General features: G+C 38.3%; 1 protein-coding gene and 1 pseudogene across 2 annotated transcripts; one reads left to right on the plus strand and one right to left on the minus strand.

Moving 5' to 3' along the window:
• The first annotated feature begins 134 nt into the window (after positions 1-134).
• Positions 135-935, plus strand: LOC307150713 (annotated as a pseudogene). Its single transcript has 2 exons — positions 135-365; positions 479-935. The product of its transcript is annotated as an uncharacterized misc_RNA (transcript).
• Positions 936-1,056: 121 nt separating this feature from the next.
• Positions 1,057-12,341, minus strand: abhd6a (abhydrolase domain containing 6, acylglycerol lipase a). Its single transcript, XM_079858168.1, has 9 exons — positions 11,823-12,341; positions 10,955-11,074; positions 7,791-7,947; positions 7,414-7,527; positions 4,487-4,619; positions 3,669-3,826; positions 3,534-3,588; positions 3,359-3,459; positions 1,057-2,596 (listed from the first exon to the last, which is right to left on the minus strand). The coding sequence occupies exons 2-9, from the start codon at positions 11,071-11,073 to the stop codon at positions 2,414-2,416; spliced, it is 1,020 nt and encodes a 339-aa protein (XP_079714294.1). The 5' UTR covers position 11,074; positions 11,823-12,341; the 3' UTR covers positions 1,057-2,413.
• Between the last annotated feature and the right edge of the window lie 723 nt (positions 12,342-13,064).

The following is a 13,064-nucleotide window of genomic DNA, read 5'->3' on the forward strand; positions in this document are numbered from 1 at the left end:
CTTCTATTGTGTGAGTGATTTAATGTGATGAAAACAGAAGTGTGTGAATCTGTGTGTCTCTGAGACTCCAGCAGTGACAGCAGCCAGAATAAAGATCTGTTAGAAAGCAGCTGCGTGTTCATTGAGCTTTGAGCATGTGGCGGCCCACATCCCTCATTGTCTGTCTGAGCTCTTCCATTGGCTCCAAACTGTGAGAAACTCCAACAAGCTCAAGCCTCACACATTCATATGGAGATTTGTGAGTATAAATAGAGGATCTGCAGCCGGTGTGAATCAGACTCGCTCTGCACAGAGATCTACAGCTCAGAGATCCAGACATGACACCTACAATCATCTCAAAGGAGCATCTCCCTCTCAACAACAAGGTACATCACATGATCCTCCTCACAGCAACATTACATCAGCAGCTTTCACGACTCTTCTCAATCACTGCTTATTCCAAGACACGTTCCTGATGCTTTTCTGTCTCCATCTGCAGCTGAGAAAGCCAATAGTGGAGAAGATGCGCAGAGATGGTCTCATCAGCAGCTCAAGTGTCTTCTGGCTCCAGAGTTCCTGATTCCCAGCTGGAGAAAGCAGAAATCCTGGAGATGACACTCACAATTCCAGTTCACATGCTGTCAATCAAGGCTTCTCCAGGTGTGTCCGTGAGATCCGGAGATGAGATGAAGACACAGAGCCAGAGAAGACTGAAGCTCTTCCAGAAGCTGCAGACATCATGTGATCAGAACAGGAGGGAAAGTGTGGAGCCTCGGCTGAGCCGCTCAGACCAGAACACCTTCAGCAAAGAGATGAAGGTCAACAAGAGCGCCACCTGGAGGCCTTGGGAGATCTTACAGCGACCAGCAGCTCAGACTGAACGTCTACACTAGACTCAGTGGACTGTGTCGTTTCAGCTTCTCTTCTGGAGAAAAACTGTTTCATGAGTTCCAGTTTGGAAGAGATATTTGCACTGCAAAGTGCTCTGATGATTCGATCTTCTATGAAGACTCAAGAGTTCCTGACGGGAACATATACTGACGTCTATATTAGACAACATTGACTTATACATTAAATGCATCTTCATGTAATTTTTTTAAGACTTTATTATTGTCCTTATCAGGGCTACAAAGATAATTTACCTAAGATCACAAGCAACAACATAGATTTGACCACAAAAATGAATTAGAAACAAATAATTATTTTCCATTTTTGGGATTGCTTGTTCTCTTCCGTCTTCAGTGAAGACTTTATCAAGGTCATCATGGACTTATGATACAGAATCAACGATTTAATCTGAATCTGCTTTGGTAAAAGCAATGATACAGATGAAACAATTTCTGTAAAGGAAATATAAACCCTTTTTATTAATCAAACTTTCGAAGTTAAAGTTTTTCTCTTTTGATTAAAAGGCTTTCAGCTTGGAAAAATATTTATACTGTTAAGTACTTTTCTGACTTTGTCTTCTGTGAAGCCACAAGCCGTAATGTGATGCAAATGTACTCAAAAGTCTTTTATAAAGAAGTGTAGTCATTCCTGAACCATGTTCTGTTGTGTGATTTGGAGAATTCTTCCAATGAAATGTTGTGATACGTTATCACTGAATGAATGCAGATATAAGTCATTGAAAATAAAACAAAAAAAGTCACTATGTTTTCCTTATGTTTCCATGTAAACTGAACCTACACTGACAAAAACACCAATAATAATAGATTAATACTAGAATAATACTATAAGCATTCGTAAAATATGAAAATGAAATATGAACCAGAGTTTAACACTACCATAGCAAAGTAAATGAAATAGTTGTTTGCATAATTCCCAAACAACATTTTCAAGAGATAGTCTCATGTACAAGGTTAAAACGGCAAGAACTGATCTGTAAGAACTCTATATAGTAGAAAGAAAGTGATGTAATTGTCATGTGATGACTCAACGTCAACATTAAATCATGACAAAATGGCGAAAAACATGGTAAATGACTAAAGGGATAGACGTGTAGGCTGTGTCTCGATTTAAAAGGATATAAATACAGCATTTCTGGGCCTTCGATTAGTTCAGGGAAGTGCCTATGATGCCCAGAAAAGCTGTCTAGTAGATCAGAGGAAAATTATAATGATATAAATAGGGATATTCAACCGTTTTGGGCCTAATCTAAGTGTAATAGAAATCGATACTGTCTGCAGGATCTGTATCTGCATAGATTCTGAAGTGCTTTTCAACGCTGAGCGTCCCTGAGCGTTCACTACAAAAATAACTTTTACTGCTTATTTACACACTGAAAAATCAAAGTTACTTTTAAAAGAGCCTTTCATCCAAAGCTGAACTGTGATGTCTGTATCTGTCCAGTTTCTGCTTCAACACCTTTATGTTTGTAGCTGAGATCCTTAACCTTTAACCAACCAGTACGCCACGTATTAAGGAGAGTCCCGTTTTAGGAACGTTTCTTGTTGCTGTTGATTCCTGCGTTCTGTTGTGCGATGATAAAGTCCAGGATGAGCTGGGCAGATTTCCTCGGTCGCTCCATCACTACAGAGTGACCACAGTTGTCTAGCAAATGAACCTGGGATCCTGAAACGGCTTCGGACAGAACTGACGCCCCGGACACGTCCAACACCTGTAGGATACGGTACACAGTTCAGTCTTTACTGAGGTCACAATTATAATGATCATTAATGGTAATGAAATGCATTTTTTCAATGGTACTAACAACTACATATGTGATTTCAAACCTTGCAAAGAAGGAAAAGTAGCAATAGCAGTGATTTATCATTGCTAACCCTAAAAGCACCACATTATCTGAACTTTATCATTTAAATAGACAACTGAGTAAATCTAGCAGAATCAGATCAGTTTCTGTGTGCTTGGTAATGCATCACACATAATAACACACATTACAACCCATGACATTTCTTTTTCACAACATGTTTTGTGGCCACATTGCTCAACATGTCATGGAGTTGAAGATCAGAGCAATTGTAGCACATTTCATTGCATCACACCCTATTATTAAGATATTCTTGTACATTTTGTTCTTGTACAAGTAGTTTAAGAGTGTAGGGTGTTATATTGGCATGATTTGTTTGTTTTGATTCTCTGATCGGTGGAGATTTCTCTGAAGAATCATGGGTAATGTAGTTTTCCACCAGGAATTCTGCTGTTAAACACGATTAATTAAAAAAATAAGTTGAAATTATGTGGACTGATGGTTTTAACAAAAGCTTATACCATTGATTAACAACCTCATAGCTCACAGTAGGGCTGTCTTTAAAGGTTTATAAGTTATGTTAAAAATCAGTATCCCTATGGGGAAAATGAATGGCGTTTTTGCTTCCAGAAAAGTACGGTTGTGCTCTATTCAGTTAAAGTATGTCCATACCTGGTCGTTTTTCCCCCAAATGACTTGCAGAGGAGTTGAGATGAGATGCATGTTCTCATGTAAAGAGTGTCTGGATTTTTCTCCAACAAGCTCCATAAAACCTGCAGAGAATATTAAGAGTTGCTGACAAGATACAGAGAGTAAGGTACCGTAAAACAACACCAGCGATACTCACACTCTCGGTAGAAGTCATTGTTTGGAATGCGAACGTCAACCAGACCTTGAAGAATCTAGGACACCAGAGGAAGAAAAATCATCAGCAACTGATTCAGTGTTCAAACTCTCATACGCAGAACGCAGATAAACACACCTGTTTAGGAATCTTAAAGCGCACGAAGGAACACAGTCTGAGCATCTCCTCCATCTCCTCTGGTGTGGAGGGAATCAGCGGGATCCCGTCACTGTCCTGACTCTTCTCCAGTTCCCTCAAACGCTGAACAAACTTACTTTCAGTGGGATACTGAAGACCTGTGGATCCAAGAAATGTCTGAGTACCGGCCATCATATTTCAGGGAGAAGCATCATAAAAAAAATGTCACACTGAAGTAATCTCTTTTTATCAGTGTGTTATTGTTTACACACAGTATAATGGCCTCATCAAAAAAATATTTGGCACAAAGTACATGTCATAAGATATTAATATGATACTTTGGGCCTAACATTGCAAAATAAGATTTCTTGAAAGTTCAACCTTTTGCAATTAAAGGATAAAAAAAAAAACATTCCAGTTCCTGACATTCCCTAAGAATGGGCCCTTTGCTCCAAATGTTGAAATGTCCCTTGATGAACTATTACTGACTCTGACCAGCAGGATCATTGCAATGTTGAAGAGGTACTGGGTCAGAAACAAAATCAACACACACACACAGACACACACACACACAGACACAGAGACAGAGACAGACACACACACACACACACACACACACACACACACACACACACACACACACACACAAACCGTAAACCTACCCATCACAGAAAACTTTCTGCATTTTTACATTTTCACTTGTTAGTAACAAAGCATATGTTTATTTAGGCATGTCCTCATAATGTAGGGGGTTGGTCAAACCAGTACACACACGCACACAAATACACACACACAGACACACACGCACACACACAGACCTGCTGGACAGATGAGAGTGACGCCGCAGAGATCCGTCGGGTGACGGGCAGCGTAAACTCCTGCTACGTTTCCACCCATAGACGTGCCGATCAAATGGAAAGGCTTTCTCTTCAAGCCGGTGCACTTCACAAACTACATTAACACGAAAACATACAAACAGCTGTTATTAAAGCAACAACATGGAACTTTTCCTCTGCGGTCGCCCTACAGGTTGGAAGCGGAATTGTCCATTACCGCTGTCGTAAAATGATTTACGGTTACTGTATATGAAGCATGTAGGTTTTTTTTCATATGGGCAATGATAATATTATTAATCTTCCTCCTTTTATAATTTATACATATTTAGTAGACTAAACATTTTAACTCAAACATTTGCGATTTGCATGTCGATTACAATGCTCAAATCTGAACGAGAATGATAGCGATAGCATCCTAACCATCTAAAACTAACGCATGTTAGTGTTTACTAGCTACCAGATTGATAATTCGCTCATCTACTAGCTGATTCATGAAGATAAATAAATGGAGGACCAGATAGTTTCCGTAACGTAGCCAGGCAGACGACAGATTAGAAAAACTAAAGATAGTATGCAAGCAATTTACAGTTACTTACTAGTTCAACAGCATGACGGCCAAGTCAGCATCGGTCTGGTAACTCTCCTCCTCCATTAGCTCACGCCAGCGAGCAAACGCTCGACCAATATTGATCCTCGTCCTGCCTTTCAGTTTATCACTCTCCCTTTTCCTCTTCCGACTCTACTCCGACAAAACCTTGGACTTCTTACGTTTCGCTGCTGCTTTAGCCATGACGAAAACAGACGCACGAAAACAAACGCGCTGGTTGGCCACATTTGAGGAAGTGGTGGGCGAAGTGACGTATGCCGTAAAGCAGTCGAATTTTGTAGTTCTTTTTGAGCGCTGGTTACTACCCGCACCCCGAAGTTACATAGTGCCAGTAAAAGCGATACAGACCCCGTCAGGGGTCTATTGTAAGTCGATGTACTATCACAAGGGTCTTGGAAATATATTATGAAGGTTGAAAAGCTACATGTTGTTACTTTAATGAAACGTCCAGTTTTAAAAAAAAATTCTTGGTTATACGAAACATTCCATTTAATCACTATTATGCCAACATTATGGAAACGTTACATTTGAATGTTCTCTGAACATTCTAAAACAAGTAGTAACATTTAAAAAAAAATGTTAGATAACTTTGAACGTTCTAATAACATTACTGGAAGAATGTTTCATAATTGAGAGAACCTTGTCGTCAGCTGGGATATAGTTGCATAAGGGCGATGCAGCATTATTCAGAGACCTCATCAAATGTGCTCCAGAGATAAAAGTGAGTTATTTTTAATCTGCATCCATCAAAACAAGGAGCTTCACCCTTCATCTAGAAACAAAACACTCTCTCAGCATCCAGAAAAGGCCTTTCAGCGCAAGCTGCTCAAGTCTGCCCATCCGTGCAAATCAGGAACTACCACAAGTTGCTTTAAATACAGACAACCTCTAACGAGCTGAAATCAATCATGTACGGGCTTGTGTACTTCAGGCTGGGAAACACAGTCTAGTGCCCCAGGTCTGAAGAAGGGCATCTATTTTAGGCACAAGCCCGTGTTGTTGAAGGAAAGCTGATTAACTCTGGGAGAAGAATAGAGGAAATGAAGACACAAGGGCTTTTCACTGATCTCAAGATACTTCAGAGAAATCTCAACACGCAAGCCTAATAAATCCACTGCGTCATCATGAGAGATGTATTAGTCTACACACTGTGTGATGTTTAGCCAAAAAGAAAAGCTGGGTCAGAGGCTGGGATTCATCAAGTTCAATTACATCAACTTAAGTGACAGATTTTAAGAACAGGGACTTTTTCTTTATCGTCTTTGTATGAATTTAAAAGAAATCAATTAAAATAAAAAATATTATTATTATTATAACTGTTGATACTTCTTAATACTTCTTGGATATATATATAAATATATATAAAATCATAATAAAAAATCAATTTAATTAAAAATGATTATTATTATTGCTATATCTATATATATATATATATATATATATATATATATATATATTAGGGCTGGGGGAATTAACGCGTTAATAATGCGATTAATTTGAGATGTTTAACACCTTAAAAAAAAAAAACGCAATTAACGCAGCACTTTTTTTTTTTGCCTCTTACGATTGCCGAAAATATGCCGTCCCGCCCCTCCGTGTTCGGCGATCAGGTTTTTTCCGCTCCGTGTGTGCGCCGCCGCACTCTCCGTTCCCTGTGTGTGTGTGTGTGTGTGTGTCTGCGCTCTCTGCTAAATGTTCTGCTCTGTCGTTAACGGCCCAAACGCTCCAATCATTTACCGATCACGCACTGGAAAAGCAAAGTCCGCTCAAATAATGTGAAATTTCTCAGTAGGAGACTTCTGTTTGCAATAGCCCTACTGAGCTGGTATAGTCATGCTGGGTAACAATGGTAAAATGACCTGCTCTGATCACATGCTCTGGTAATAATAGCTTTGTATGACTATATTTTATTTTGATAATTAGTAAAAAAAAAAAAAAAATTAAAAAAATCTGTTAAATTGATTATGTTGATTGATTATTGAAAAATAATAATACATTGATATATTGATGTTTAATATTATTTTAATATAGGGCTATTTTCTGTTCCTTTTTTTCCTGTGTTGTTTAATTTAATTAGGTGATTCTAAGTTTAAATATTGATGATTACAAGCTTGGGGGAAATGCAAATAATTGCAATTAATTACAGCAAATTGTGCAATTAATTAGTTAATTTTTTTTAATCGATTCCCAGCACTAATATATATAATATATATACAAGTATCATTTTTTTGTATATTTTTAAAATATGTAATATATCCATATTTGACCAAATTTTATAAGTGTTTTTGTTGTTGTTTTTCACCTGACGTATCCGGTTGACTTGGCCCTCAATGGAATAATCCTCAGCACCGGTGCGCGTCGTCCCTTCATGTCCCGGCATGTCAACACACACCAAGTGCATATTTCTAGGGAGAAACTACAAAAAGCAAAGAACATCAGTCAAACATTTCTCTTTTTACTTTATCATCTGATCCATATAAAAACAAAGTAATGATTGTGTCAACAGAATATAGTACGCTTTGACAGATTTCTAAATCATATCACATAACTGTTCTTTGCATTGATTTGTTGGTTATTATATGGAAAAATTTTGAGAATTTTATATTCATTTTTGCCCCTTAAAACCCCCAAAAATTGCATGTTTGAGTTGTGAACTGGTAAGCCGCTGCGGTTTCTTGCCTTGACCACACCGAGCCACATGTCCTTGTGTGCAGAGAACCCGTGTAACATGAGGACAGACGGACGAGCGCCTGGATTCCCTCTGTGAGAGAAACAGAAGCGATATCCTTCATATTCGGCATAATCCACCTGCATTCCCAGCCTTCTGCGCCAATACCTGTTGAGCAAATCACCAGAAATTGAATTAAAATAAAAATTGCATGAAAATAAAAATGCTGCTGAAAGCTATAATCAGGGTTCCCACACCTTGGTTAACTTCAAATTCAAGGACCTTTCAAGGACTTTCCAGGTCCCATAGACCTTATTCACAGCAGCGCCATCTTTGATTTTTAATGGGAATGAAAGCGAGGCTGTGAGGGACAGACATGCATCTCTTCAATGTGCTGTACTGTTGTTTAATATGTTTTTGGATTGTTCTGCTCAGGAAACACTGGAAAAATATATTTCTAAGAAATTTCAGTTGACAGAAAACTCCCGACAATAACGCTGTGAAAAATTGTAAGTAATCTAGGGGCTTTATCCAGCTTTTAACAGCGGATGCCATTGGAAACACTTCAAGTCTATCCCTCACAGCCTCACTTTCAAACATGTCATGGCGCTGCTCTGAATAAGGTCTATACCCTCAAACTCAAGGACTTAAAGGTATTGCGGAGGATTTTCCCGAATTTTAGAAAAGAACCGCCCTCTCCACTTTTTGAAAAAATGCACATGCGCAACACTCTACCTGCTCCCGAGAGGGAACGCCTATTAAACGTGTGCACGAGAGAGCATGCACGAGCTAATCATAGCTTACATTAACTTTTACTAGCAGTGATTTTAAATGGATTTCTCCAAATAGCATGCCAAACTTTACCTGTCAAGAAACTTCACGACTGAGGCATCAGTGGGAAGCCTTTTGAGCGCACGACATCGTGTGAATCGTGTGCACGAGCACGTACGACGGCCTTACGTAAACATATCACCAGAATGATTGACACTTAGGAGGACCAATAGTCTTGATGATCCACCCGGAAAAAGAAAATCCTCCACTATACCTTTAATGTGGGGACACATTTCAAGAGAGAGCAAGGTTACATCATTTCAGCGGTTTCAGACTATTTTTGTGTGTCTGTGAAACGTTGAGGTATCATCGTAGAAGTTTCGTGCGTGCGTGAACGTCATGGCAACGTACAACACAAAGTACCTCACGTGGGAAACACGTGAATGCGCGTAACTATAACGTAGGCTAAATCAAGCAAGCTAGTGCGCATAGGCCACGAAGTGTTGGTGACACATTAACGGACCGGAGGGAATAATATGGATTTTTTTCCCAGAAAACTTATTGCACAGAATAAATTCAAGCAGTTTCAAGGACCTGTATCTGTGTGTGTTTATTTGCAAAAACTTTCCAGGGCCTTGAGGTTTTTTTTTTTCAGATTCACAAACTTTCAATTCAAGGACCTGTGGGAAATTATGCAGATCTAATGTTCTGCATGTAAAATAGATGGTGATTTCGTGGTAATTTGATGTACACAATGGTACTGAAGGTTTAAAATGCTTACATATCATCCATGTTATTTATACATTTTCTGAAGCAAATGCAAGTCAAGTTTGCCAGTGCAAAACTCACAACCATGATGAAAAATAGTTGGAAGGCTGTTGCTTATTGGTCCAAGTCACAATATCCCACCCAACGAACCGATTTAGTCCGATCACATAAAGTAACAAGACTTGCATGGGGAATCATTCATGTTCAAAATGCACTGCGCCTATATTTTAGCAATAGTAATAGTGATGCTTTCAGAGTCAGAGAACAGTGTTCATGAGCAATCCAGAAGTGAAACTGAAGGAAGCAGTCCAGAGGCAAACAGCAGTTTTGATGACTGTGTCATTTAGAGCAAAGTTTGCCTTCCAGATATTACGAGAACCAAAGTCTACCGGGCAGCTTGCGTAAGATTCGACTGACATCAGCAACAAATGCAGCGCTGCATGTTCACGGCTAATGCACACACACACACACACACACACACACACACACACACACACACACACACACAAACACACACAGCTTCCTGGATGCATAGAAACATCATGCATTATTCAAAGCTAAAGCTATCTGAATCATTGGCACCTTGTAGATATGTGTCCCTTCACCCAGTTTAGAGACACGATAAAAAGAAGAGGGCTGTTAAACGAACCAGCTTTATCACTGTCACCAGATAAGAGACATGCTAAACAATGTAAACCTGAAAATCAGTCGTGAATCATGAAAGATTAGCCTTTCACCTGCACTGACGATTGATGCTCTAATGTAATCTCATTGTATCATTGCAATGACAATAAATTATTATTATTATTATTTATATTGTGCCAGAAAACACCCACACTGCAAAAAAATCCAAGTATTTTTGTCTTATTTTGTTTTTTCCAGTATAGAAATATACAAACATTATCACCTTATATCAGGATACATTTACTTGATAAGCAAATTGACTTAAGATATTGATAATCAAAATTAAGTGAGTTTATCCTTAAATCAAGAAGATCATGGGGTAAGAAAAAATAAACTTAATTCAAAGGGAAAACAAGGTTATTTTTCCTTACCTCAATGACAGATATTTTTCTTGTTTTAAGCATAATTTTATAAAAAATTGATCATTTTTAGTGAAAACATGACTTAATATTTGTTATAATAATGACTTAAAGTCATTTTTGCTTCTCAAGTAAGTGTATCTTGATTTAAGAATGTTTAGGTATGTGTACAGGACAAGACAAAAAACAAAATAAGACAAAAAAATATTAAGTAAGAAAATCATTTTCATGCCCTGGAAACGTATTTTATTGGCAATTTTTTTCACTGTTAAACATAATTTTCTTGGGAATTGTACAATATTTTTTTGTGTTTGGTGCTGCTAATGACAGAAATAACATGTTGCAACTTCATCTTGTGGATTGGACCCTGTGGTTTGTGGTTTGTGTAACTGTAACTGATTGTATTGATAAGGCTTTGTGTATTTTTGTCTCGTTTAACGACAGCACTTAAAGAGATAACAAGTGTTAAAATGCTGAAATTACTCAGAATGTCAGTACTGAGAAATCCAGGTCATTTGCACATGAGCTCTCGTGAACTCGAAGGACTTCGTGAAGTGAAATTAAATTTAAGCTCAGATCTCTCCAGCACTTACCAGTGATAAACTTTAATGAGAGCTGCGGGCCAGAGCAGGAACGAGGCAACGAAAGCCAGTATGGGGATCGCCAGCGTCCCTCCGGCAATGATGAACATGTTCAACACGTCCAAATCCATCCTGTGAAATAACACAGCACTGACAACTCACAAAACACAGCTTTTGGACCTCACCTCATGTCAGATATAGCTTCTAATGAGCATAACAGATTAGATTATCTAACCATAACAGCAAGACATTTTTAAGCAAGGACAGAGAAAAAAACTGAAATGGGTTGACAGATGTGCACAGATGAGACCAACAGAATCCGATGCAAAGGGAATAATTGAGGTGAATGAAGCAAAATTATACTAACATCAGGGTTAAAGACCTCTGGTCCTTATAGCCTATAAATGTACAAAGCCATGGGCAAATAATGCAATTTTATATAATTATATACATTACGTTCATACATTATATATATATACACACACATACATGTATATATAGCCTATATATAAGCTAAGCCCTTATTTACTTTCATAGTCCTGAATTATGTTTATCAATGGATTAAGCAATAAGTATAAATATCGACCGTTAAAACTAAGAAGGGAAGTAAAACAAAAAACAATATTCATTATTTAGCCTAGATCACGTGAATTCGAGTACGCCACACTTTCATTTTTACTAAAAAGAAGCATGAATTAATAACACTCAGATCTCTGATGCACTTTACATTGACACATTGTCGCAATTAAATATTGCTACATTGTAACACATCAGATCTATCATGTGATCAAATATCTGAGCTTGAATACGCTTCCATGACAGTGAAACGTATTTGATCGCACTATTACATGCAAATGCTTTTTATATATAGTAAGCATACCTTTAAATGTCCGTGTAATGCGAGAATGTCCAGTAAAGGCCGATCAAAGCGTAGTCATTTCAGCCTTTGATCTGCAGACCCGCGCGCGCTCACTGAACAGGGAAGTTCGCTCGGTTTAAAGGGGAATAGATGCGGGAAATAATGATCCGTCGATAGGAATTATCAGCGAACATCTGTCAGGTGCACATCTGACATAAGAAGAATCCAGTGGGCGGTCAATGTTGCTGGATGAATGACAGTTTCCTGGGAGAAACGTCCGTCAGGTGGCGCGCGGCGGCTCACACAACCAAATCCCACATTGAAGCGCATTCAGATTTCAAGGATGACGTCTGGTCTACTGGATACACTTGTCCAATTAAAAGTATAATTAATTAAATAAATGAATATGGCTCTAATACAAAAGAAAATCGGCCGGCAGTCATATCTACGAAATTATTAATTAAAATCCATTTTCCAGTAACCACAAACGGCTGTGATTGGTTCATCATGACCAGCGTTGAGAAATGTAACAGAGATCAACTGACATCCACTGATCTATATAATGACATGTCATTCTATATAGATCAGTGCTGACATCGCGCCGTCTGGTCAACTGTCAAAAGCGGTCTTCTGAATAATTATTATACTAATTAAATTATTGAATCATCCTTGATTTGAATAATACACATTGAGAAAAGTTAAAATAGCCGAATATTTTTTAAACCAGTATTTTTTTAATCTATCCGCTCATCGTGTTTCACTGGAAAACGCGCTGATTTAAAGGGGAATACCGCGGGAAAATAAAATGTAGTTAACTAATGTCAGCTGCACAAACCTACGGAAATGACACGTATAACTCGACGTTTTTTAAGAAACCGAAAGCACAATTATGAAATTACCTGGCGCGCATGTTCGCACAGCTGCGATGGCCGAGTGGTTAAGGCGTTGGACTTGAAATCCAATGGGGTCTCCCCGCGCAGGTTCGAACCCTGCTCGCAGCGACGGGTAATATCTTTAATCTAAACTGCATCTATAAAAAAAATGCTAAACGACTTCAAGTGAAGGTTGGTGCTGAATTCGGGAAGAAGGAAGGGATCTAACTATAGGCTGTTTATTTGGGTAGATGACATGACATGACATTTCAAGCATGACCTCAACAACCACCACACATCTGGCAAATTAATCATTTTTCATTAACTGTTGTTCCTATTAAAATACTTGGAGATACAATCACATCTATATATAGATATTAAATAAAACAGC

This window comes from Squalius cephalus, assembly GCF_949319135.1.
Source record: "Squalius cephalus genome assembly, chromosome: 22".
In the NCBI taxonomy this organism is placed as follows: Eukaryota; Metazoa; Chordata; class Actinopteri; order Cypriniformes; family Leuciscidae; genus Squalius; species Squalius cephalus.

Bases quoted from the DNA above. Each gene is read 5' to 3' on its own strand.
- abhd6a (XM_079858168.1), bottom strand. From the start codon at position 11,073: ATGGATTTGGACGTGTTGAACATGTTCATCATTGCCGGAGGGACGCTG. The intron at 4,620-7,413 runs GTGAAAAACAAC...GTGTTAATGTAG, and splicing joins AAGTCAACCGGATACGTCAG to TTTGTGAAGTGCACCGGCTT. The intron at 3,827-4,486 runs GTCTGTGTGTGT...TTGGATCCACAG, and splicing joins CACTCTCATCTGTCCAGCAG to GTCTTCAGTATCCCACTGAA.